At 50.3% G+C, this 24,695-nt stretch overlaps 1 protein-coding gene and 1 pseudogene across 8 annotated transcripts in view; both read right to left on the minus strand.

Moving 5' to 3' along the window:
• The window catches only part of LOC311530891 (zinc finger protein RFP-like), a 181,845-nt pseudogene that overhangs the window by 37,530 nt on the left and 119,620 nt on the right, over positions 1 to 24,695 (minus strand). The window contains exon 2 of the transcript XR_014714581.1: positions 5,733 to 5,948. The product of XR_014714581.1 is annotated as a zinc finger protein RFP-like (transcript). The remainder of the gene's footprint in view (positions 1 to 5,732; positions 5,949 to 24,695) is intronic.
• Positions 10,669 to 23,110, minus strand: LOC311530787 (uncharacterized protein). 7 transcript variants are annotated; one of them, XM_084647683.1, is made up of 7 exons: positions 22,869 to 23,110; positions 21,473 to 21,849; positions 20,710 to 20,797; positions 20,025 to 20,151; positions 19,402 to 19,515; positions 12,243 to 19,067; positions 10,669 to 11,257 (listed from the first exon to the last, which is right to left on the minus strand). In XM_084647683.1, exons 2-6 carry the CDS (start codon positions 21,508 to 21,510, stop codon positions 15,694 to 15,696), a joined length of 3,741 nt encoding a protein of 1,246 aa, XP_084503809.1. In that variant the 5' UTR covers positions 21,511 to 21,849; positions 22,869 to 23,110; the 3' UTR covers positions 10,669 to 11,257; positions 12,243 to 15,693. The 7 variants fall into 7 exon arrangements, with proteins under 7 accessions (XP_084503809.1, XP_084503815.1, XP_084503813.1 ...); XM_084647689.1 differs by lacking the exon at positions 21,473 to 21,849 and having other exon boundaries at positions 20,710 to 20,880; XM_084647687.1 differs by lacking the exon at positions 21,473 to 21,849 and having other exon boundaries at positions 20,710 to 20,917.

The raw sequence follows: 24,695 nt of genomic DNA on the forward strand, positions 1-24,695 counted from the left end.
CAAGCAGGACCAAAGAACCTCTCCTCACCTATGCTCTTGAAGCAAGAGCTTGCAATTCCAAGGGCCTCAGAACAGCGCAGGTGCCTGCCCACACCTTACAAAGTGACCAGAAGGGGAGCTGGTGCTGCTTACCTCGTAACCGAGTGATTAGTGCACTCCGCTGTGATGTAGGAGTGCTAGGTTCAATTCCCCCATCTTCTGAAGATCGGAAAGCATGTGAGCAGGGATTTTCCAGGTGCATGTTTTAGGCAACAGAACAATTCTCATTCTCACTCCCCCCGAATTTGATGACTCTTTAAGTATTTATTCTCAATGGAACAGCTTCAACAGGAGAGAGTGAGGGAGCCCCACCTGAGAATAGCCCGTAGGTAGGGCATGCTCTTGAGAGATGTGGGAGGCCCATGTCCAAATCTTTTCTCCTCCCCAGGCAGAGGGGGTATTGAATGCAGGTCTCTGACATCCTGGGTGACTGCTTTAATCAGTGGGCTGAAAACTATAATATGGGCATCTTCCCCACCAGGTCCTCCTTGATTTTAATGGCACCTCTTCCAGGAGAGGTGCTCAGATCATGCATACCAGATCTGTCCTCACAGGGGTTACAGGCAGGGGAGTTGTGCATACCTTCCCCTGGTGTGTGGATCATGCTGGAGCTTACATGAGAGACAGGCATCCAGATGAGGCATGACGACAACCTAAAACTGGAATTTAGAGGCCTAAATCTGGGGTTTAGGCGCTCAACTACCTGTGTAGACCTGGACCATATTTTCTACTGATAACGTGAACATAAATTCAGAAGCAAAACTTTATTAACATAAAGTAAAACTGCGTCTTTGGTGCCCCCCGCCATTTGTTAAACTTTTGTCACAAACAGTACCCCGAGCTCAGCGCCACCCAAGTCCGGCATCCCAGGCAGTCACCTGGATCGCCTGCCCCTACATTTGGACCCGTGAGAAATTCTTCTGCCAGGAAATAGTCGGTAGCAATGATGCTACAAAGCAGGAGCTAGAAGCCTTGTGGTTAAATACACCTCTCCTTTTTGTTCTTTATATTTCCATGCACTTCACAACCCTTATCGCTAATGAAAAACCACACCCCCACACCAGAGAGGCAACAGACACTTCCACAGCCCCTAGGGGTGCGTGGAGAAGCAGTGTTTGAGAGGGGGTGTGAGCAGCAATGCCAGCTGCACCATGCATCCAGATCAGGTTCTGCAGGTGGGTGCCGGGAGGAGGGGGGGGGGGTTACAGGGATTGGCATGAAGGGGGCTCGGTGCGGGGAGCCCACGGGGGCCAACGGCGCCAAAATACAAGTTCACCCAGGGCATCATTTTCCCTAGGGCTGGCCCTGGACATACATGTTGATACAAAGCACTAGGCCCAGTGTGCAGGCTGGACAGTAACATACTACTGTAAGGTCCAGGCTAGCATCATAGTGACCTACACGGCTCTCCTCACTGGTGTTGGGTTCACACAACCAATTTAAGGGAAAACAATCCCACATCTGCCTTCAAAATTCAAACATCACAGGTGGAAATTAAAGTTCTTCCCCCTCCCATCCCTGGGGTGGCAGGGAGGGAGAGGGAGGAGCTTCCAGGGGCCATAGAGATGAGGTATCCGGCTTTGGGTAGACAGGGGTCCTCCAGGGGCTCAGAGATGAGCGAGAAGGCTGGGTAGATGGGAATGGTTCAGGTCATAGGCGCTAGGAGGACTGGGGCTAGAGAAGCCCATTTTTGCTTTCCCATGGGGCTGTTCGCCCTCATGCCTCAGTGGCAGTGGCTGACCCAGGATCCTCAGAGTCCCCTTGGATCACAGAGGACGGTGGCAAAGGGTCTGCACAGTCCCCGGGGGCAGTGAAATTGACCTCTCTGCCTCCCTCACTCAATGCTCTCTCTGGTTTGATAGTCCAGAGACTGCACAGAGTTGAGGCCTGATGCAACTTCCAGGGTCATAGAGAAAGCTTGACAGAAAGTCCACAGGAGGAGGTCATAGAGCCTATGGTCTGAGGCCAGAGAGGCTGATCTCAGGGCCCCCAGGGGAGGGGGTGGAAGTCAGAAAGAGGCGAGGGGCAGGCAGGGGCGCAGGGGAAGGGGTGGAATGGGAGTGGGGAGGGGACCGAGCAGGGGCAGGAAGAAGTGGGGCGGAGACTTAGGGGAAGGGGTGGAGTGGGGGCAGGGCTGGGGCTGAGGGGGAGTTGTCCCAGGCCCCACAGCCCCCTAGGGATGGCCCTGCCCCTCTTCCCCCGTGTCTCAGGGACACAGTCTGAGCCGGGAATTACCCCCACCACCCAGAGACAGGGTCAGATTCTCGCCCCAGGGACGGAGCCCGGCAGGAAAGTGAAGATCGGGGCCTCGTCACCAGCATCAATAAATGTCACCTCCCCCTGGTCACAGTCCAGACAAACCCGGATCCTGCTGGGGACTCAACTCAGGGGCAGAGTGGTCACAGGGGAGGTGAGAGCCCAGAACTGATCCAGCGCATACCCCACAGCCCAGATCCCCTATTTGGGGCATATCTCTCCCTTCCTCCTCACAGACTCTCTGGCCAACCCCACAACCCAGGATCCCTCATCCCCCACCTCCACCTCCCAGCAATGTCTCCCCGAGATGAATCCCTCACAGCCCAGCATAGAGGGCTCAGTGTGAAATCTCTCAGGGTTGTCGGGCAGATGCTGCTGCATTTCTTCCCACTTCCCACTTTTCAAATCCTCAGACAGCACAAGGTTGGGATGAGCCGTGTCTGGATCCAGAGTCACATTCGCTGTGGGGGAGAGAGAATCAGAGCATTTGTGGCAGAGCTCAGCCCTGGGGGAGGCTGGGACCATTTTTCACTCTCCCCAGCAGCCCTGTTCTGGCTGGGACGGGCCTGGATCCCAGGGAGCTGCCTCTGTGCTGGGCACCTGAGACTGAGCAGAGATGTCACTGCAGTTCCCCACTCTGTTTCTCATTTGCCTGAAGAAGCTTCAGCTCCCAGCTTCCCCTGCTGGGCCTTCTCCATTCCCAGCAGCAGAGAAACTGGGGTAAAGGAGGGGGATGTGTCAGCCCTCAGGGCAGAGAGCTCTCAATTTAGTATTAAAGGTTCTGTGAATGTCCATGAGAACCCCATGGTCAGAGTTAAGGGTGTTTGGATGCTGCTCAGGGAGAGTGTTTCTGTTCATCAGCATAGGCATGAACTCAGCACTAAGGTTGGTGTCAGGATCTTTTGTGTGACTTCAGCTCGGGATCTCCTCTGTATTTCATGGTTTCATTGTAGTGCTGGGTGTGTCATGACTGGTGTTGGTTTGGTTGGTAACTTTAGATGCAGTGTGTTTTCATGGGAATTTTCTTATAATTTAAAGACCGTTTTCACCTGCAACCTCACCCTGTCTTTGTGCTCCTAGGGTTTCCCCTCTTTTTGTCCCCAGTGCAAATGGCAGAGTGTCTGGAGGGGGAAAGGCGAAAAGAGGCGAGATTTCTTGCTTTCATGTTTGTAACAATATCCCCACTCTTAACTGACCTAACTTGGTTTGAATTTTGACAGAGAAACAGAGAGGGACAGGGACACACTCAGATCTTTAATATAAATATAAACAAATCTGAAACCTTCTTTTACCTCTCTCATTCAGGCATCTCACAGCAATGAAATCAACAGCCATTAGGTCTCACAACCACCCTAGGAGATACAATCTGTCAGAGAGATTTCCTTTCCTCTCATCAGCCCCTCCCAACCTCCAGACTCCAGCTGGTTTGTCTCATTCGCCTATTGCCTTTTCTCAGACCCTAGGCCCAGATCCTGCAAAGATTTTAGCAGACTTTGGTCCCTTTGTTGCATCCGATGAAGTGAGCTGTACTAACGAAAGCTTATGCTCAAATAAATTGGTTAGTCTCTAAGGTGCCACAAGTACTCCTTTTCTTTTTGCAAATACAGACTAACACGGCTGTTACTCTGAAATTTGGTCCCTTTGACATTAATGGGATGTTAAGAGTTTGCAGGCTCAGGGCTCGTAGTTGTAGGTCCCTTGGGTTTATTCACTCAGCATCTCTACAGAGCTCAGCACAATGGGGCCCTCGTCCTCCATAGAATAGTAAAATTGTTTAATAAGTGTTGAGATTGGAGCTGGGAGAGTGTTGGCTCAATGGGCCAAATTCACCCTAATTGGCAGAGAAATAGAGGGGGCAGTTTGCGACTCCCCCAGTCAGTGGCTCCAGAGGCCCGTGCAGACCTTGGCACAGGCAAGGCAAGTCCTGAGATGCAGCCAGAGTAGCATCCCTGTGTCTGTGACCCCCACGGGCTTTGCAAGTTGGGAGAGAAAATCAGGGACTCAAAATTAGGCCATTTTGCTAAATTTGGGCCTCAATGTTGTGACCTTTGTTAACTCATGAATGAATGTGAGACGTCCTGACACCTGGGCACCTGTTACACCAGCTCAATTGCTTTCCTGTCATTCAATAGATATGACCCCCGTGGCCAGAGCCCATCCCCTCCCACAGTCTCAGGGGCTCATCCCACTTTCATGGCCTCTGAGAATGGAGATCCAGAGCAGCAGGAGGCAGGACTCAGCATTACACTGACAGAAGTTCCAAGGGAAAAAAGAAATCAAAGAATTCACCAACCCAAGAAATGACGCAGACACAGGGAAAGTCACAAGGGCTAGAAATTAACTCATTCCCTGACACAAGAGCTTAGATTCTGCACATGAACCTAACACAGAAAATCTAGGATCATGGAGAAATGTACTGATGCCCACATTCACCAAGCCCACAGAGGAATCTGCCTAAAAACAGACCTCTCACCACAAGTCTCAGCAGGTCAGAAACAACAGGCACCTACCAGATACTCCCAGCTTTTCCCCTCTCCAGTCACTTGAAATCCCTGCAGTTTTTCTCTCTCTTCCCTCAAAGTCTTGCAATGGGCCTGATTTTTTTCCTGGAGAAAGAGAAATTATTTGGGAGGTTTCATTCTGAGGGTTCAGAAGGGTGGGTAGGGGGATGTTTTTCCACCCAAACCCAAGGTGACTGTTTGTCCTAATGGATTTATGACATCAGGGGCACCAAGGGAATGAAACCGAACAACGGAAATAGGGAGAGTGTCATATTCCAACTTGTTTCCAATTCAGTCATTTTATAAATTAGAGAGAGACCACAATTATCTGAGTTTGACTGGTATTTATTCATTCACTAATTAGTAGCACAGCACATAACAGGAAACTGGAGTCACATGGTGGTGAATCAATTAAGGTGGTTTTCAGATTACAGAAGTGATACTAATCCCAGAAACCAACCGGGCTCCAAATATGAGCTGGGATTCTCCAAGGAGCCCAACTCCCAGTTGAATTTCAGCTCTGAAGCCCTGGGGACTGCACTGGTGTGACAGAGCGGGACTAAGTGTTAGGGCAAACTCCCAACTCGCAAATATAGACAGGCCTGCAGCTCTTGTGTTTTAAGCTGCACTGATCATTGAACAGCTTCTGTTCTGTAAAAAGTTCCCTTGTTTCACCAGTGGAAGTTGGGTTTGACAAGGATTCAACTTCTCAGTTAAAGGTTTCCCATGTCAGGTATCTTTAAAGACTTTATTTTTTTGCCTTTCTTGCCACTCTGCCAGATCATTTATTTTTCTTTATTATTATTTATTTATAATAGCAGCTCCCATACAGTGAAGGCTTTGCAGAGCTGCATGATACAGATACACTTGTGACGGCAACTTGCAGTGAAATTAACCTGTCATTAAAATCTAAAGTTATTGCCCATTAAACTTCACAGCAACTTGACAGGACTCCTGGGCAGCCTCCTCCATAGGAAACACCTTAGGAGCGCGGTGAGCCTGGGATCTGTCACACACCACACAGATGGGGGTTTGATCCTCTTCACAGAACAGTTTCAGAGCCTCCTGGTGTTCCCCACACACCCCACCACCTCCTGCTCCCTTTGCTGCCTGGAAACTCAGCCGCTTGGCGATTTCTACCATGTTTGCCAGCTGCTTGTTGGGCCTGAGGTTTCTCTGTTGCACAGTTTATCTGCACTGAGGGCAAGAGGCGGCTGTATTGGATCCCTCCCAGCACTGGCTGATGTAGGCTGGGCAGAAATTGTGCCCAGTCTATAATCACTGGGTCCTTAAAATACTCCAGACAAATGGGACAAGCAACTTCATCCTGGAGACATTCCACAGGGTTCTCTGAGGCCATGGTTCCCTCTGGGCAGTGTAACAGGGTTGGCTTCACTTTCCTGAGCTCAGAAATATACCCAGCATCCCCCTGTCCTAAAGCGCTTGCATGAGCAGAGGCTGTGTGTCTGGAGTGATATTTAGGCTTGAAAGAATTATATATATATATGTTTATTTTACAGTATTTTTTCAATATTTATTAAGTTACATTTTCACAGTTGCACAAAAATCTGGGTTTCAGCATTTCCCCCCCAATTTTTATTAATTTAAATTTTCAGTTGTGGGAAATTATGGGGGGATACGACAACAGTGAGTCAGTCGACAATTCTTTAATGACAGTCGACACTGAGATTCAAAAAGTGAGGGCTTTATAACCATGAAAACACAGACTGTCAACATCCCCTGTCAAAATATGCAAAGTAACTCTCCTTAAGTCCAACCTGAATAAGTTTTCAAGCAGCGTTGTCCTTAATTTCCATATCTGTAATTTTCATTTATTATCAATTGAAATATTTTGCCATTGGTTTGTGTGTATACAGCTATATCAGTAAAAAGCTAATCATTCCACCCCAGTGATATTAAACTCACAGGCTAAAAACTTGGTTAAGCTGAAATCCATGTTTTCAAGACCTGATTCTCATTTACAATAAGGGCTGCTCTGGCTCAGCGTAAAGGGGCTGCAGCGTCACCAACTTTCATGATTTTATCATGAGTCTTGCAATATTTGTTGTGTTTGTTGAAGCCCCACCTCCTGGATGCAGGTGATGAGGTGAGGTGCTCGGCTTCTGTTTTCTAAACAAAGGATGTTTCTAGCTCTCTTCCTTGCAGAGAAAAACTTTTAAATATCACCCCAGTAGCTCTCCTTCAGCCTCTTCAACTCCTCCCCCTCCTTCCTGTTTCCTGTCCTTTCAGACTCCCAACAGCCAGTGCTCCCAATTCTAATAATTACAAGCAACATCTAAACACCACAAGACACTGGAAAGAAAGCAGTTCTACAACTTTAATTCATTTCACTTTCAATGTCCTAATGCTCCAATGTTTGGGTTTCAAACACTGACCAGGACTCTTGGTCTAAGAAATATTTTCAGTCAGATACAAAGCCTTTAAAAATAAGTTTTAAGTGCTGGAACTAGGGGTACTGGGGATGCCGCACCCCCTGGCTTGAAGTGGTTTCCATCATATACAGGGCCAGCACAGTGGCTGCATGATCTCTAGATTATTCTTGGACATGATATTTTTGGAGATCTTTCTGTTTTGTCATGGACTGAACATTTTCACATTATGTGTTGTAACTTGATCTTTCACCCTTAATATAAATGAGCTGATGCTGAGCTACAGGGGTTAAGATGTTTTCCGGAACGAAATATTCTCTAATGTTTCCCTGCAGAAATGTGGAAACAGAAAATGTGGACAGACATTTTAGACTGCAATTGAAATGATTCCACAATTTGCAATTACATGTTGATTCTCCTGATCAGAATCTAACCTATTGTCGTAAAAAGCAACATTTCCAGGGAAACCCTGATTTTCCTGAAGCCACACTTTCAGATGAGAAACATTTCTGTGTGAAAAATGTCAACTAGCTGTAATTATGGAGGGCTTTAGCTATGGAGGAATAGAGATCTCTAATAGAGATTGTTCAAATTGTTCATGTTTTAAACATAGGTGCCGACTCCATGGGTGCTCCGGGGCTGGATCACTCACTCAGGGGAAAAAATTAGTGAGCGCTCTGCACCCCCTGGCAGCTCCCCGCCCCAGCTCACCTCCACCTCTACTCTGCCTCCTCCCCTGAGCGTCCCTTCCCCGCTTCTCCCCCTAGCTCCCAGCGCTTCCCGCTGCAAAACAGCTGTTTCGCGGAGGCAAGTGCTGGGAGGGAGGGAGAGGAGGGGGAATGCGGCGCCCTTGGGGAAGACGCGGGGCCGGGACAGGGATTTGGGGAAGGGGTCCAATAGGTGCAGGGAGGAGGTGGAGTTGGGGAGGGACTTTGGGGAAGGGGTTGGAATGGGGGTGGGGCAGGGGTGGAGTCAGGGCGGGGAATGGGGGTTGAGCACCCACCAGCGCCGGGAAAAGTTGGTGCCTATGGTTTTAAAGAAAACTATTTGGATTATTGACTAAGTAAATATAAGTATTGCAGAAAGGGATCTAGGGGTCATAGTGGACTACAAGCTAAATATGAGTGAACAGTGTGACACTGTTGCAAAAAAAGCAAACATGATTCTGGGATGCATTAACAGGAGTGTTGTGAGCAAGATACAAGAGACCATTCTACCGTTCTACTCTGCATTGATTAGGCATCAACTGGAGTATTGTCTCCAGTTCTGGGCACCACGTTTCAAGAAAGATGTGGAAAAACTGGAGAAGGTCCAGAGAAGAGCAACAAAAACGATAAAAGGCCTAGAAAACATGAGCTATGAGGGAAGACTGAAAGAATTGGGCTTGTTTAGTTTAGAAAAGAGAAGACTGAGGGGGGACATGATAGCAGTTTTCAAGTATCTAAAAGGGTGTTACAGGGAGAAGGGAGAAAAATTGTTCTCCTTGAGCTCTGATGATAGGACAAGAAGCAATGGACTTAAATTGCAGCAAGGGAGGTTTAGGTTGGACATTAGGAAAACTTCCTAACTGTCAGGGTGGTGAAACACTGGAATAAATTGCCTAGGGAGGTTGTGGAATCCCCATCACTGGAGATATTTAAGAACAGGTTGGATAGACATCTACCAGGGATGATCTAGATGGTGCTTGGTCCTGCTGTGAGGGCAGGGGACTGGACTTGATGATCTCTCAAGGTTGTTATGCCAAGAAAACTACACAGGATCATTTCAGGGGACAAGACAAGAAAATGCCATTTTTATTATGATAACACAATTTGATTTATAACCAATAACTAATATCTTGGGTTCGATGCCTGTGACGGCTAACTGGCCAGGAAAGCCGGGCACAAGGAAGAGCTGGGTCTCTGTTGGGCATGCACCAATGCCCTTCCATGTTGGCTGCAGAATGGTACCCTCCAAAGTCTTCCATCTCATCCATCCTTTTTTGTAGGCTTTAGTTTCAATCTAGAGTCTATAGGTCTTGCTGTGTCACGCTGCCTCTGGGTTCGGTGTGATTGATCACCCGTCAATTGCAGACATGACTTTCAGCCTAGGACCTGGCTCTGATGTTTCTTCAATTGTACTTTTGTTCTTTTCTTTTGAGGGTGGACTCCTCTTACTTTGTCAGGGCTGTTGTCCGCATCTTCAGCCACTGGGTGTTTACACTTTATTTTATCAGGACAGGCTGGGGCTGGAGGTTGATTCCACCATCCATACATACCTCATTCACACATCTAAACTAAACTAATAAGATTACATTAGGCTTTTGCAAAATGGAGTAAGCATTTTTAAAATGGAGTTTGGGACAAGTTAAAATGGAGTTTGAGTTACAATATGGACAAGTGTAAGAAATGGCAAACAGTGAGCAGAAGTTACAATGTTGAAAGAGTTCAAGTTTCAGTGATTTAAGCAGCAATTGGATTGAAAGTGAAACTCAATTAGCTAGTTTCTGGGGTAACCAATTTTATGAATGAATGTTGCAATGCCAGACAGCTACCGGTAAGTCGGAAATCAATTTGGAGTGGGCAAATCTACTGTGGGGGTTGCTGAGATGCAAGTAGCCAACATAATCATTGAGCTGCTGCTATCAAAGGTAGTGACTCTGGGAAATGTGCAGGTCACACGAGATGGCTTTGCTGCAATGGGATTCCCTAACTGTGGTGGGGCTATATACGGAACGCATATCCCTATCTTGGGACCGGACCACCAGGGCAGCCAGTACATAAACCGCAAGGGGTACTTTTCAATGGTGCTGCAAGCACTGGTGGATCACAAGGGACATTTCACTAACATCAACGTGGGATGGCCAGGAAAGGTTCATGATGCTCGTGTCTTCAGGAACTCTGATCTGTTTCAATGGCTGCAGGAAGGGATTTACTTCCCAGACCAGAAAATAACTGTTGGGGATGTTGAAATGCCTACAGTTATCTTTGGGGATCCAGCCTACCCCTTAATGCCCTGGCTCATGAAACCGTACACAGGCACCTTGGACAGTAGTCAGGAGCTGTTCAACTATAGGCTGAGCAAGTGCAGAATGGTGGTAGAGTGTGCATTTGGATGTTTAAAGGGTCGCTGGCGCAGTTTACTGACTCGCTCAGACCTCAGCGAAACCAATATTCCCATTGTTATTGCTGCTTGCTGTGTGCTCCACAATCTCTGTGAGAGTAAAGGGGGAGACGTTTATGGCAGGGTGGGAGGTTGAGGCCAATCGCCTGGCCGCTGAATACGCGCAGCCAGACACCAGGGAGGTTAGAAGAGCACAGCAGGAAGTGGTGCACATGAGAGAAGCTTTGAAAACCAGTTTCATGATTGGCCAGGGTACCGTGTGACACTTCTGTTTGTTTCTCCTTGATGAAAACCCACCCCCTTGGTTGCCTCTAAATTCCCTGTTAGCCACCCACCCTTCCCCCTTCGATCACAGCTTGCTTGCAAGGGAAATAAAGTCATTATCATTTAAAAAACATGTATTCTTTATTAATTGATTATAAAAATAGGGAGATAACTCACAAGGTAGCCCAGGTGAGGTGTGGGAAGAAGGCAGGAGGGAAGGAAAAGGCCACTTTAAAACTTCTTGAATGACAGCCTTCTGTTGCTTGGGCTGTCCACTGGGGTGAAGTGGTTGGGTGCCCGGAGCCTCCCCACCTCCCTCTCCCCATGTTCTTGGGCGTCTGGGTGAGGAGGCTATGGAACTTGGGGAGGAGGGAGGGCAATTAAACAGCGGCTGCAGCGGCAGTCTGTGATCCTGCTGCCATTCATGAACCTCCACCAGAGGCCGGAGGATGTCCGTTTGATACTGCAGTAGCCCCAGCATTGCCTCATGCCTCCTCTGATCTTCCTGCCACCACCTCTCCTCACGTTCATCGGCCACTTTCCTGTACTCTGCTATTGTGTCCCTCCACACATTCTGCTGAGCTCTGTCAGTGCTAGACGACTGCATGAGCTCAGAGAACATTTCATAGCGCATGCATTTTTTTCGCCGCCTTATCTGAGATAGCCTTTGGGACGGAGGAGGGAGGCTTGAAACATTGGCAGCTGCTGGAGTGAAAAAAAGGGAGTGAAGTATTTTAAAAGATACATTTTACAGAACAATGGCTATACTCTTCCACGGTGAACTAAACTATTCACATTACATAGCACATGTGATTTTGGTACGAGGTCGCATTTTGCATCTTATATTGAGTGCCTGCAGCTTTGGTGTTAGAGATCACACACGCAGTGCCGGGCAACAGAATTCGACTTGCAGGCAGCCATGGTAAGCCATAGTTTTTCGGCTTCTGCAACCTTCATAACAGCAGCGCCCTCCTCTCCCATACCAAGCAAAGCAGGTTGAGTTGGCCATTTAGTGCTGCGGTTTTCCTGTTAACATGCAGCAGCAAAAACCAAACTAACCCGCCCCGCCATTCAATTTTCTGGGATGATTGCTTTATCTCTCCCCCCACTGTGTGGCTGGTATCAGGGAAGATCCCTGCTAGCCAAACATGAACAGCTCAGCGCCAAAACTCCCCCCCACCTCCACTGCGTGGCTAACTGTGGGGAGGATTTCCTTTCAGCCACAGGCAAACTGCCCAGTAGGAATGGCCACCTCTCAATGTCGCCTTAATTAAATTCCCCTATTTCAACTAGGTTACCATGAATGATATCACTCTCCTGAGGATAACACAGAGAGATAAAGAATGGATGTTGCTTGAATGCCAGCAAACACCGGGACCATACGCTGCCAGGCTTTGTCATGCAATGATACCAGATTACTTGCTACTAGCATGGCGTGGTAAAGTGTCCTACCATGGAGGACGGAATAAGGCTGCTCTCCCCAGAAACCTTCTGCAAAGGCTTTTAGAGTACCTCCAGGAGAGCTTCATGGAGATGTCTCTGGAGGATTTCCACTCCATCCCCAGACACGTTAACAGACTTTTCCAGGAGCAATACTGGCCACGAATGCATCCCCCATCCTCAGGGCTACTTAATCATTAAAAAACGCTTGCTTTTATAACATGTATTATATTTAAAAGGGTACACTCACCAGAGGTCCCTTCTCCGGCTTGGTTGGGTTGGGAGGGTATTTCAGTCAGGGTGATAAAAAGATCCTGGCTGTCGGGGAGAATGGTGTGCTGTGTGCTCTCCTTAAGCTCGTCCTCCTCCTCCTCACCTTCCCCATCTGAAAAATCCTCAGGCATGGAGGAGAGTACCCCATCATTGGAGTCCACGGACAAGGGTGGGGTAGTGGTGGCGGCTCCCCCTAGAATTACATGCAGCTCAGCGTAGAAGCGGCATGTCTGGGGCTCTGTCCCAGAGCGTCTGTTTGATTCTTTGGTTTTCTGGTACGCTTGTCTGAGCTCCTTAAGTTTCACGCGGCACTGTGTTGCGTCCCTGCTGTAGCCTCTGTCCCTCATGGCCTCGGAGATTTTTTGAAATGTTTTGGCATTTCGTCTTTTGGAACATTGTTCTGATAGCACGGATTCCTCTCCCCATACAGCGATCAGATCCAGTCCCTCCCATTCGGTCCATGCTGGAGCTCTTTTTCAATTCTGAGACTGCATGGTCACCTGTGCTGATGAACTCGCCTGGGGCGAACAGGAAATGAGTTACAAAAGTTCCTGGGGCTTTTCCTGTACACCTGGCCAGTGCATCCGAGTTCAGAGTGCTGTCCAGAACGGTCACAATGGTGCACTGTGGGATAGCTCCCAGAGGCCAATACCTTTGAATTGCGTCCACACTAACCCTAATTCGAAACAGCGATGTCGATTTCAGCGCTAATCCCCTCATTGGGGAGGAGTACAGAAATCGGTTTTAAGAGCCCTTTTTATGTCGAAAAAATGGCTTCATTGTGTGGACGGGTGCAGGGTTAATTCGATTTAACGCTGCTAAATCCAACATAAACTCGTAGCATAGACCAAGCCTTAGCGATTGGCAGAAAAAGAAGTAGCACTGAGTGGACTTCTAGTCTCTAAAGGTCTTAATTGCTTTATTTTTGAGTGCACTTATATAATTAAAATCATCTATGTTTCTAAGTTACACTTTCCTGATAAAGAGATTTCACTACAGTACTTGTATGAGGTGAATTGAAAAATACTATTTGTGTTTTGAATGTTTATAGTACAAATATTTGTAATAAAAAATAATATAAAGTGAGCACTGTACACTTTCTATTCTTTGTTGTGAGAAATCAACATATGAGAAAATGCAGAAAAACATCCAAAAACATTTAACAAATTCCAATTGGTATTCTATTGTTTTACAATGTGATTCATTGAAATTAATTTTTCTAACCCCCATGAATTTTTTTGAGTTAATCACGCGAATTAACTGCAATTAATCAACAGCCCTACTATCTTCTTCCAATTTTTTAACAACACCAGTTTACATTTCAAAGTTCTACTCTATATTACTTGGAGTGGCCCCAAATACCATTTACACAGTTTTCTAACATGTCTCTAAAGGTTGAATCTGGGTCAATTAGCCTGCAAGGTTCTTAACTCTTTTGGGCCAGGTGTCACAGAAGTTTAGATCATGTGTGAATTCTCCCATGTTTAATGAGGTGTGATCTCTGTGTACAACTTTTGCTCAGTCCAAGCACTTATGGAGTCTTATGGATTCCTTGATGTAGAACAAGGACTCATCAGTTTCTGAAATGTTTCCCACAGTCTAAGCCAGGGGTGGCCAAACTACGGGCTGCGGGCCACATCCGGCCTGCGGGACTGTCCTGACCGACCCGCCTGAGCGCCCGGCGGGGGAGTCTGCTCCCAGCCCATCCCCTACCTTCCCTGCTCTCCCGGAGCCTCAACGCACCGTGCGGGCAGCGCTCTGAGGGGTGGGGCTGCGTGCTCCTCCGGGAGAGTGGTGCAGCGTGTCTGGCTCCTGCCGGGCCACCAGCAGTGTGGTAAGGGGGCCGGGGCCGGAGGGTTGGATAAGGGGCAGGGAGTCCCAGGGGGGAGTAAGGGGACGGGGGCTGTTGGATGGGCGGATGTTTTGGGGGGGGGGGCAGTCAGGGGATGGGGAACATGGGGGGATTGGATAGGTGTGGGAGTCCCGGGGGCCTGTCAGGGAGCAGGGGTGTGGATAGGGGATGGGGCAGTCAGGGGACAGGAAGCACGGGGGATTGGGAAGGGGTTGGGGTCCTGGGGAGGTGGTTTGGGGCAGGGGCCCCTGGAGGGGGCAGTCAGGGGGTTTAGATAGGGGATGAGTGTTGCGGTCCAAATACAAGACAGACAAAGCTTTAAGCAAGCAAGTGGGCTGGTCTGCCGACGGGCTGGTCTGCCTTGTCAGCTTTCCACCCTCTCTTTTATTCTCCCCCTTCTCCTGCGCATTACATACTCCAACAGATAAAAGGAATACACTGGCTTTGTTTAAGATTCTTATTTACCAATTTCTATCTATCACAGTCCTTGCTCTCGGGCCTTGAGCCCAGTCCTGGGAGGCTTCCCACGGTTCATGTCCTTTGGGCGAGTTTCCAAGGTTCATGCCCTTGAGAGGAGCCGTGTGTGCACTGCTCCTACACAACACTCAGGGTGTGCCCTAAATGTTGCCAAGTGCATGAACCCTGCATGAATCCTTCAGATGAGGTCCTGGGGGGTGGTTAGGGGTGGGTGGGGGGTCTCTGGAGGGGGCGGTCAGGGGACAAGGAGCAGGAGGGATTGGATGGATCAGGGATACTGAGGGGGGCAGTCAGAAGGCAGGAAGTGGGAGGGGGTCAGATGGAGGCGGGTCCAGGCTGTTTGGGGAGGCACAGCCTTCCCTGACCCAGCCCTCCATACAAGTTTTCAACCCCGATATGGTCCTCGGGCCAAAAAGTTTGCCCACCCCTGGTCTAAGCACTTATCGGATCTCTCTTTAGTGTGGATTGTCTGATGTTTAACAAGGTCTGACCTCTGTATGAAACTTTTTCCACAGTCTAAGCACTTACGGAGTCTCCCTCTTTTGAGGACTGCCTGATAATTAAGAAGCCTTGACCACGGTATGAAAGTTTCTCCATAGTCTGAGCACTTATGGGGTCTCCTGTGTGGATTCTCTGATCTAAAACATGGGCTGAGCTCCTTATAAAACTTTACCCACAGCCTAAGCACTTATGGGATCTCTCTCCTCTGTGGATTAGCTGATGTTTAACGAGGTCTGACCTATGTAGGAAACTTTTTCCAGTCTGAGCACTGATGCGGTCTCTCTCCTGTGTGGATCCTCTGAGTGTTATAAGATTCGATCTTTGTGTGAAACTTTTCACATGGTCCAAACACTTATAGGGTCTCTCTCCTGTGTGAATTGCCTAATTTGAAACAAGTTCTGACCTCCATTTAAAAGGTCTTTCACAGGCTAAGCAGTTATGGAGTCACTCCTCTGTGTGGATTCTCTGATGTAAAACAAGGGATGACATCTATTTGAAACATTTTTCCATAGTCTAAGCACTTACGGGATTCTCTCGCGTGTGTGGATTGCCTGATCTTTAGAAGGGCTAATCTGTTTCTGAAACCTTTCCAAGAGTCTTATGGTCTCCCTCTTGTATGGATTGCTTGATGTTTAACAAGGTGGGACCTATGTATGAAACTTTCCCCACAGTCTAAGCACTTATGGGGTCTCTCTCCTGTGTGGATTGCCTGATGTCTAACAAGGTGGGACCTCTGGATAAAACTTTTCCCACAGTCTAAGCACTTATGGGGTATCTCTCCTGTGTGGATTGCCTGATGTCTAACAAGGTGGGACCTCTGAATAAAACTTTTCCCACAGTCTAAGCACTTATGAGGTCTCTCTCCAGTGTGGACTGCCTGATGTCTAACAAGGTGGGACCTCTGGATAAAACTTTTCTCACAGTCTAAGCACTTATGAGGTCTCTCTCCAGTGTGGATAGCCTGATGTTTAACAAGGCCTGACCTCCGTATGAAACTTTTTCCACAGATTAAGCATTTATGGGGTCTCTCTCCAGTGTGTATTGCCTGATGATTAAGTAGGGTTGACCGCATTATGAAACTTTTTCCACACTCTGAGCACTTATGAGATCTCTCTCCACTGTGGACGGCTTGATGTTTAACACGGTGGGACCTCTGTATGAAACTTTTCCCACAGTCTAAGCACTTATGAGGTCTCTCTCCTGTGTGGATTGCCTGATGTGCCATAAGATTTGATCTTTGTGTAAAACTTTTCCCACAGTCCAAACATTTATGGGATTTCTTTCCTGTGTGGATTATCTGATGTTTTGCAAGGTTTGACCTCCGTATGAAACTTTTCCCACAGATTAAGCATTTATGGGGTCTCTCTCCAGTGTGGACTGCTTGATGTTTAACAAGATCTGACCTCCGTATGAAACTTTTCCCACAGATTAAGCATTTATGGGGTCTCTCTCCAGTGTGGACTGCTTGATGTTTAACAAGATCTGACCTCCGTATGAAACTTTTCCCACAGATTAAGCATTTATGGGGTCTCTCTCCAGTGTGGATTGCCTGATGATCAAGTAGGGTTGATCGCTGTATAAAACTTTTTCCACAATCTAAGCACTTATGAGGTCTCTCTCCTGTGTGGACTGCTTGATGTTTAACAAGGTCTGACCTCCATATGAAACTTTTCCCACAGTCTAAGCACTTATAGGGTTTCTCTCCTTTGTGGATTGCCTGATGTCTAACAAGGCGTGACCTCTGTATGAAACTTTTCCCACAGTCTAAGCACTTATGAGGTCTCTCTCCAGTGTGGATTGCCTGATGACTAAGTAGCGTTGACCTCCGTATGAAACTTTTCCCACAGTCTAAGCACTTATGGGGTCTCTCTCCTGTGTGGATTGCCTGATGACTAAGTAGCGTTGACCTCCGTATGAAGCTTTTCCCACAGAGTAAGCACTTGTGGGGTCTCTCTCCAGTGTGGATTGCTTGATGTTTAACATGGTCTAACTTGCATATGAAACGTTTCCCGCAGATTAAGCACTTATGGGGTCTCCCTCCAGTGTGGCGTTCCTGATGTAAAACAAGTTGTGACCTCTGTATGAAACTTTTTCCACAGTCTAAGCACTTATGGGGTCTCTCTCCTGTGTGGATTGCCTCATGTCTAACAAGGTGTGACCTCCATATGAAACTTTTCCCACAGTCTAAGCACTTATATGGTCTCTCTCCTTTGTGGATTGCCTGATGTCTAACAAGGCGTGACCTCTGTATGAAACTTTTCCCACAGTCTAAGCACTTATGAGGTCTCTCTCCAGTGTGGATTGCCTGATGACTAAGTAGCGTTGACCTCCGTATGAAACTTTTCCCACAGTCTAAGCACTTATGGGGTCTCTCTCCTGTGTGGATTGCCTGATGACTAAGTAGCGTTGACCTCCGTATGAAGCTTTTCCCACAGAGTAAGCACTTGTGGGGTCTCTCTCCAGTGTGGATTGCTTGATGTTTAACATGGTCTAACTTGCATATGAAACGTTTGCCGCAGATTAAGCACTTATGGGGTCTCCCTCCAGTGTGGCGTTCCTGATGTAAAACAAGTTGTGACCTCCGTATGAAACTTTTTCCACAATCTAAGCACTTATGGGGTCTCTCTCCTGTGTGGATTGCCTGATGTCTAACAAGTTGTGACCTCTGTATGAAACTTTTTCCACAGTCTAAGCACTTATGGGGTCTCTCTCCTGTGTGGATTGCCTGATGTCTAACAAGGTGTGACCTCCGTATAAAACTTTTTCTACAGGCTAAGCACTTATGGGGTCTCTCTCCTGTGTGGATTGCCTGATGTCTAACAAGGTGTGACCTCCGTATGAAACTTTTTCCACAGTCTAAGCACTTATGGGGTCTCTCTCCTGTGTGGATTCGATGATGTAAAACTAGGTATGATCTAAGTATGAAACTTTTCCCACAGAGTAAGCACTTGTGGGGTCTCTCTCCAGTGTGGATTGCTTGATGTTTAACATGGTCTATCTTCCATATGAAACGTTTCCCACAGATTAAGCACTTATGGGGTCTCCATTCAGTGTGGCATTCCTGATGTAAAACAAGTTGTGACCTCCGTATGAAAGTTTTTCCACAGTCTAAGCACTTATGGGGTCTCTCTCCTGTGTGGATTGCCTGATGTCTAACAAGGTGTGACCTCCGTATGAAACTTTTTCTACAGGCTAAGCACTTATGGGGTCTCTCTCCTGTGTGGATTGCCTGATGTCTAACAAGGTGTGACCTCCGTATGAAACTTTTTCCACAGTCTAAGCACTTATGGGGTCTCTCTCCTGTGTGGATTGCCTGATGTCTAACAAGGTGTGACCTCCGTATGAAACTTTTCCCACAGTCTAAGCACTTATGAGGTCTCTCTCCCGTGTGGATTGCCTGATGATTAAGTAGGGTTGACCTCCATATGAAACTTTTCCCACAGTCTAAGCACTTGTGGGGTCTCTCTCCTGTGTGGATTCGATGATGTAAAACAAGTTGTGACCTCCATATGAAATGTTTCCCACAGATTAAGCACTTATGCGGTCTCCCTTCAGTGTGGCATTCCTGATGTAAAACAAGTTGTGACCTCCGTAGGAAACTTTTTCCACAATCTAAGCACTTATGAGGTCTCTCTCCAGTGTGGACTGTTTGATGTTTAACAAGGTCTGACCTCCGTGTGAAACTTCTCCCACAGTCTAAGCACTTATGGGGTCTCTCTCCTGTGTGGATTGCCTGATGTTTAACAAGGTTTGACCTCCGTATGAAACTTTTCCCACAGTCTAAGCACTTGTGGGGTCTCTCTCCTGTGTGGATTCGATGATGTAAAACAAGTTGTGACCTCCATATGAAACTTTTTCCAGAGTTTAAGCACTTATGGGGTCTTCCCACAAAGGTGCCCTGTGATTCCCTGTACCCAGGAATCTCCTGCTGTTGATTCCCCTCCTCGTTTTCACTCACTCTCTCATCACCTGCTGGGACAGAGAGACAATCCGGACAGGAGTCATTGTGCTAGGGAAAAATTAAGAGGAATAGCACCGAGGGAAAACCCAACATAGTAAAGCTGCATAGATGGAGCAATTGGATTCTGCCTCCAAATCCCACCCAAACTTTCACAGAGAAGGAACGTTGGGAAGGAAACACTTGCAAGTAACAGGACATGTGGGAAACAATGTCAGTGATAGCTCCTGACTGCAGCCCTGCCCTGGGTGAGATGAGGAAGGAACTGAGGAAACTTACTGATACCACGGTTCTGGGATTCTCAATTTTTTCCTTCATTCCCCAGATGGTTTCTGTGTCAGTCCTCACCTGTGTGGCTGACTCTCGGGATCTCTCTTTCCTCACCGGCCTGGAGATCGGGCACCCACGGCTCTTCCCCTCGTTCCAGTCGGGCGATCAGGTCAGGTTTGGGAAGGGGGAATCCTGTACAGGTGGTCAATTCAGATCAGAGGAGGGTATGGAGGACTGAGAGAGCGTCTGTCAGAAAGGACATTCCGTGGGCGGCACCTGTCCCTGTTCTGTGCTGTGGAAAGTAGAATCTAAGAGGACGGGAACATGGTTACTGAGCCCCCTCGGGGGAGGCAGACGTCTGGGGAGGTGAGGGGAATTGTGATGCACACCCAGCTCTCGTGTTAAACCCCTGCCTATTTCTAAACCTGCGGAGCCCAGAGCCCTCATACGGAGGTCAGACCAAGGAGGAGGGAGAAGAAGGATTCTGTGAGTGACCGAGAAACAACAAAGACAGGATAATACAAGAGTTCTTCACCTTGCAAGCTACGGGGTACTGGTGGGGATGATTTAGTATGCGCCTTAGGTTTTGACACCCTGGTCTCATTGGAGTGTGATGAGGGAAGAACCTCAGCGGTGCCAGACACACAAACCCTCCCCGCACCCCGCAGCTTCCAATAACCAAGGAGCCACGAATCCCTTACCCAGCGAGGTCACTGTCTCGTAGTTCTCCTGCATGACGTCCCTGTAGAGGGCTCTCTGAGCGGGGTCCAGCAGAGCCCCCTGCCCCTGGGTGAAATACACAGCCACCTCCTCGAAGGTCACCAGCATCTGGAACAAGAGTTGCCCACTAAGCATCTGCCGCCCCAGCCACAATCCCACTAGTTACGGGGGAGGAGGGCTAGAGAAGCATAATCCTCCCCCCACCCTGCTCAGAGCAGCCAACAGGCTCCAGGGGGTGGGGAGAAGGTGAGAACTTATTAACGCGCCCCCTCCAGCAGATGGAGCAGGGCAGGCTCTTCACATTTCCCACTCGCCTGCCAGCCACAGGCTGAGACGGGCAGCAGAGCTCCGAGCCGGAGCAGGGGACAGGGACAGGAATCCCGACAGCTTCCCTTCGTACTTCACAGCAGCCTCTGGCCAGTGGGGTCAGGCTCCAGCACTGGGAGTCTGGTCGTTTTCCCAGCCCTGCCCAGGGGGGCTGTTCCCTGTTTCAGAAATGGGGGAATGTTTCCCCCTTCCCCACTACCCACCAGTGGGCCTGTTCAGAGAATCAGGCCCAGGTCGATCATGTTCCAGCAGGTTTATCACACCCCGTCCCACGCCGGGTGATTAACCCCTCTACGATGCCCCTCCCCCACCACCAAAAGCTCCCTGAAAATCCCCTACCTGAGCTGGCTCCGTCACAGCCATTTCCCTGCCCTGTCCCCTGCAAGATGGGACAATCTGAAGCGAAACGTGGACACGATTCCTCAGCCTGTCGGAGGAGCAGGGAGATTGGGCAGGTTTCATAAGGGGCTGGAGTCCATGTCACTCCCCGATTCCCCCCAGGCTCTCTCCCTGCAGACAGACGCTCTGATTCTATGACTCTGCCATGCTGGGAACAAACCCAGTTAGTTCATTACCTCCCCGGCCAGCCCCCCCTGCTTAGAACTAACCCACCACGTCCCTTCTAAACCTCCCCAGAGAAGCATCTCTGAGCCAAACGCTGGAAAAAGAGCAGAATCAAAGGAGTCACTTCAGGGTACTGCCCCACAGTGTACTGTGACCCCCTCTAGCTCTCCCCCATCTCCCTAAGTAGTGCGGTGCTCAGCAGAGCAAGCAACTGGCTTTTCCTCTCTCAGCTCCTGCCCTTGTTCCCAGGAGAGCTGACTGCCGCGGGGGTGCAGGGAATGAATCTGGGCAGAGCTGGGAACCTCCCTCCCCACTTCCTGCTCCTGCTGCCCCTTCAAGTCTCTCCACTCTCCCTTTTTATCTTCTTCCCTCGCCCTGGGAGAACTGGCGACTGCCCCATTGTCTTGGGTCTTTGCTCTCATTAGGTGGCTCAGCTACGGACACTGGTAATGGGGGTTGAACCAGGCTGTGTCACTGAGGACAGAAGCTCTGGTACTCACAGACACAGGGAGACCCTACCCTTGTAGGCCAAACTCACCAGCTAGTCCCTGAAAGGCGCCTTCCGTGCAGAGTCATTTTCCTGCCCAGCTCCAGCCCTTTCCCCAGGTCTCTCCATCATCTGCAGGCTCAGGTTCAGGGGCTGGTGTGGTCAGAGGGGTTCCAGCCACTGCAGAAAGTGCCCCTGGGCTGGTCTCAGAGGGATTCATGAAGCGGGATTGTTCTTAATGTTTTCTCTGAGTACTGTGTGTGTGCCTCAGTTTCCCCATGTGTTACACAAGTATCAAGCTGGTGGGATACAGGGGTGTGATCATTGTGGAGACCGCTAGAGGGCAGGTGTGATGGCAGAGTGGCTGCCTGGGTGTAGAGAATGGCCAAAATTCTCTATCCTGGCAAGTGATGGCCAGAGCCCGTCCTCTGCAGGGAGCCAGCCAAAGGTGTTGGAGAACAAAGAGAGAGGGGGAGGCCAGGTGAGAAAGCATGGGGGAGGGGCAGCTGGGTGTCAGTGAGGATGGGGGGCTGGAAGCGGCTCAGTCTCCTGGTTTGGGACTCAGCGGGGAGAGCCCAGGACTCAAGACTCTGGATTCCCCCCAAGCCAGACGTTGCCGAACGCTCTTGGTTTCTGTGCTAACAAGCTCTGTTCTATGCCGCCTTCCCAGCGACCAATAAACCCTTCTGTTTTCCAGGCTGGCTGAGAGTCACAGCTGACTGCGGAGGTGGGGTGCACGGCCCCTGTGAGGAGCATGTCAGGCTTCTCCTTCGGCTGCCCCTGGGGTTCAGGCTGGGGCCATGTGCCCTCCCTGGGCCCCAGGACCGGGAAGGCTGGGGCCACATGCTCAGTGGGGGGGATGTTGGGGGTGCTCAGGGGTTGGGGTCCTGTCCCTACAATGCGAGGAGGGCTCACCACCGACCAGCTGTACCCATTGTTATCCCCGGCTCCTAGTCCCAGGCAGGGGGCCTGAAACAATCTGTACGGAGGGGGAAGCACTGAGAGCCATTGAACCAAACTGTAAAGCCTGGATAGGATGGAAACCCCTTCAAGCCAGGGGGTGCGGCAGGGCCCCGCTAGCCGAGATCCAGCGCCTGTGCTGCCCCCCCCCCGATTGTGCCCCTGGGCCCCCCTCCTTCCCTGGCCCAGGATGGGGCCCCCACCCTGCATTCAGTTTGGCCCCGGCCCACCTTCTGCCCCTCCCTATTTGCCCCCCTCACATCTCCCTGAGCTGCAGCCTCCGTCCACACCAGCCCGGCCGGGGCAGGGAAACAAAGCAGCAAGTGGGGGGAGCGGGGGGTAACGTGATCCTGCCCCCGCCCCGCACACGCCGGGAACTGGCGGCAGCTTTCCCAGGCCCGGGGCAGGGAATCGCAGCCGGCTCCGCGGGGAGCAGCCCGGGGCCAAACCCGCCCCCTGCAGCCCGGGGGTGCCGGGTCTCTCTTACCTTCCCTCCGAGCGGGGCCCCCCGGGGCAGGGGCCGGGCCGGGAAGGGGCCCTGGCCGGGCTGGGGCCTCTGCCCTGGGAGAGGCTCCCGGGGAGCAGCGGGCAAGGCCCGGCTGGAGGTTCCCCTCTCGCGGCTGCAGCCCGGGCTCCGGGCTCCCAGCACCAGCCGCCGGGGCGCGGGGATCTCGCCGGGAGCCAGAGTCTCCGCAGCGGCTGCGAGTCACTTCTTGCAGCCGGGCCTGAGCCCCGCGATCGCTCACCCCAGAGCCGCCCCCCAGCCGCTCCTGGGTCCTAGCGATCAACCCACCGCGCTGCAGCATCCCTGTGCCCGGCTCCTGTTACACTCACAGACTGTAAGGTCAGAAGGGCCCCTCATGAGCATCGAGCCCAGGGGTTCTCACGGCCACATTTTTGGTGGCCTCAGAGTGTGGCCAGCTCTGACACTTTTCCCTAAAATATTGAATGAACTTTAGGGGAAGCCAGTAAACATGCAGGGAGGTAAGCGGGGAAATGGTCCTGTTACTGTGGGGAACTTTCCTGACTTTACCCCCCACTGCTGTGGAATCAAACAGCAGAAGGATCTGAGTCCTCGCTCCCTCTTCCCTCACCCAGAGCCTGCCTCACCTTGAGGGCTCCCCTTCCACTCTCCTGTGTGGTAAAGTCCTTATAACCCTGACAAGGCTGGGCCCAGGCTTCCTGAGGGGCTCGGCCCCCAAACTTGGTGTGACCATGCAGGACACAGGCTGGAGCGTGCCCACTCCAGGATATTTTCTCCGCTCTGGACGCTTCCCTGACCTCCTCCCTGACCATTGTCTATACTCCAGAACAAATGGCAATTTACTAAACAGCAACTAATTAAAAAAAAAAATCAGGAAACAATGAGAAAGGCGAAAGGAAAACACTTAGCCCCACTCTGTGGGCACGGGGGCAGTTCACAGTCCATCCCAGGCCTCCTGCCCAGGCCCTGGCTGTGCTGCAGGGATGCCGTGGGTCAGACACGTGCTCTGGCGGTGGCCACACGCCCTCAGGCTCTAGGTGACAGGACCTTTCTTCCCAGTGTCCCCGGAAAGGTGCAAATCCAGAGGACAAATAAAAAGCCCCCACACTTGGTAATCTCTGTAACTGACTGGGGGGAGGGGGTCAAGGGGTTGGACTCATGATCTTTGAGCACTTCTGGCTGCTGACCTAGTTCTGTCCCTGCCCTCCCCCTGGGTTCCACGGGACGGAGGCCTTGATCTGGGACACCGCCGGGGGCAGGGTAAATGCCAGTACGATGGGGATGACTTCATCAACTTCCCCGTCCAGCTTCGGGCCTCTTACCCCTGTCTGTGTCCCATCTCCCACCCTCCCGGAGCCATGGCCCTGCTCCCGGCCGCACCTCAAGGGGGTAGAAGGGCACAGAGAGGGATAAGGGGGAGGCAGTGTAGCTCTAAAAATCCCCCCCCCCCGCATCCCATTGAGGTGGGGCTGGGAGCAGGGCCACGGTTTCAGGAGGGGGGAGTCGGGATGCAGACAGGGGTAAGGGGCTTGAGGCTGAATGTGGAAGCTGATGAAGTTATCCCCATCATACTGGCATTTCCCCTGCCCCTCGTGGGTGTCCCAGTCCATGGTCTGCACCCCATGGAACCCTGGGGGGCAGGGACAGAACTTGGTCAGCAGCCAGAAGTGCTGAAAGATCACAAGTCTGCCCCACTGACCCCCCTCCAATCAGTTTACAGAGATTACCAAGTGGGGGGGGGGGGCTTTTTATTTGTCCTCTGGTTTGCACCTTTCCGGGGACACTGGAAAGAAAAGTTCTGTCACTGAGAGCCTGAGGGCGTGTGGCCAC

Source organism: Lepidochelys olivacea (assembly GCF_965140295.1).
Source record: "Lepidochelys olivacea isolate rLepOli2 genome assembly, chromosome: 14".
NCBI lineage: Eukaryota > Metazoa > Chordata > Testudines > Cheloniidae > Lepidochelys > Lepidochelys olivacea.

Coding starts and splice junctions, on each gene's coding strand:
- LOC311530787 (XM_084647683.1), bottom strand. CDS start 21,510: ATGACTCTGCACGGAAGGCGCCTTTCAGGGACTAGCTG. Junction 20,798..21,472: donor CGCCTTTCAGGGACTAGCTG/GTGAGTTTGGCC, acceptor CTCCTCCGACAG/GCTGAGGAATCGTGTCCACG. Junction 19,068..19,401: donor CCCGAGAGTCAGCCACACAG/GTGAGGACTGAC, acceptor TCTCTGTCCCAG/CAGGTGATGAGAGAGTGAGT.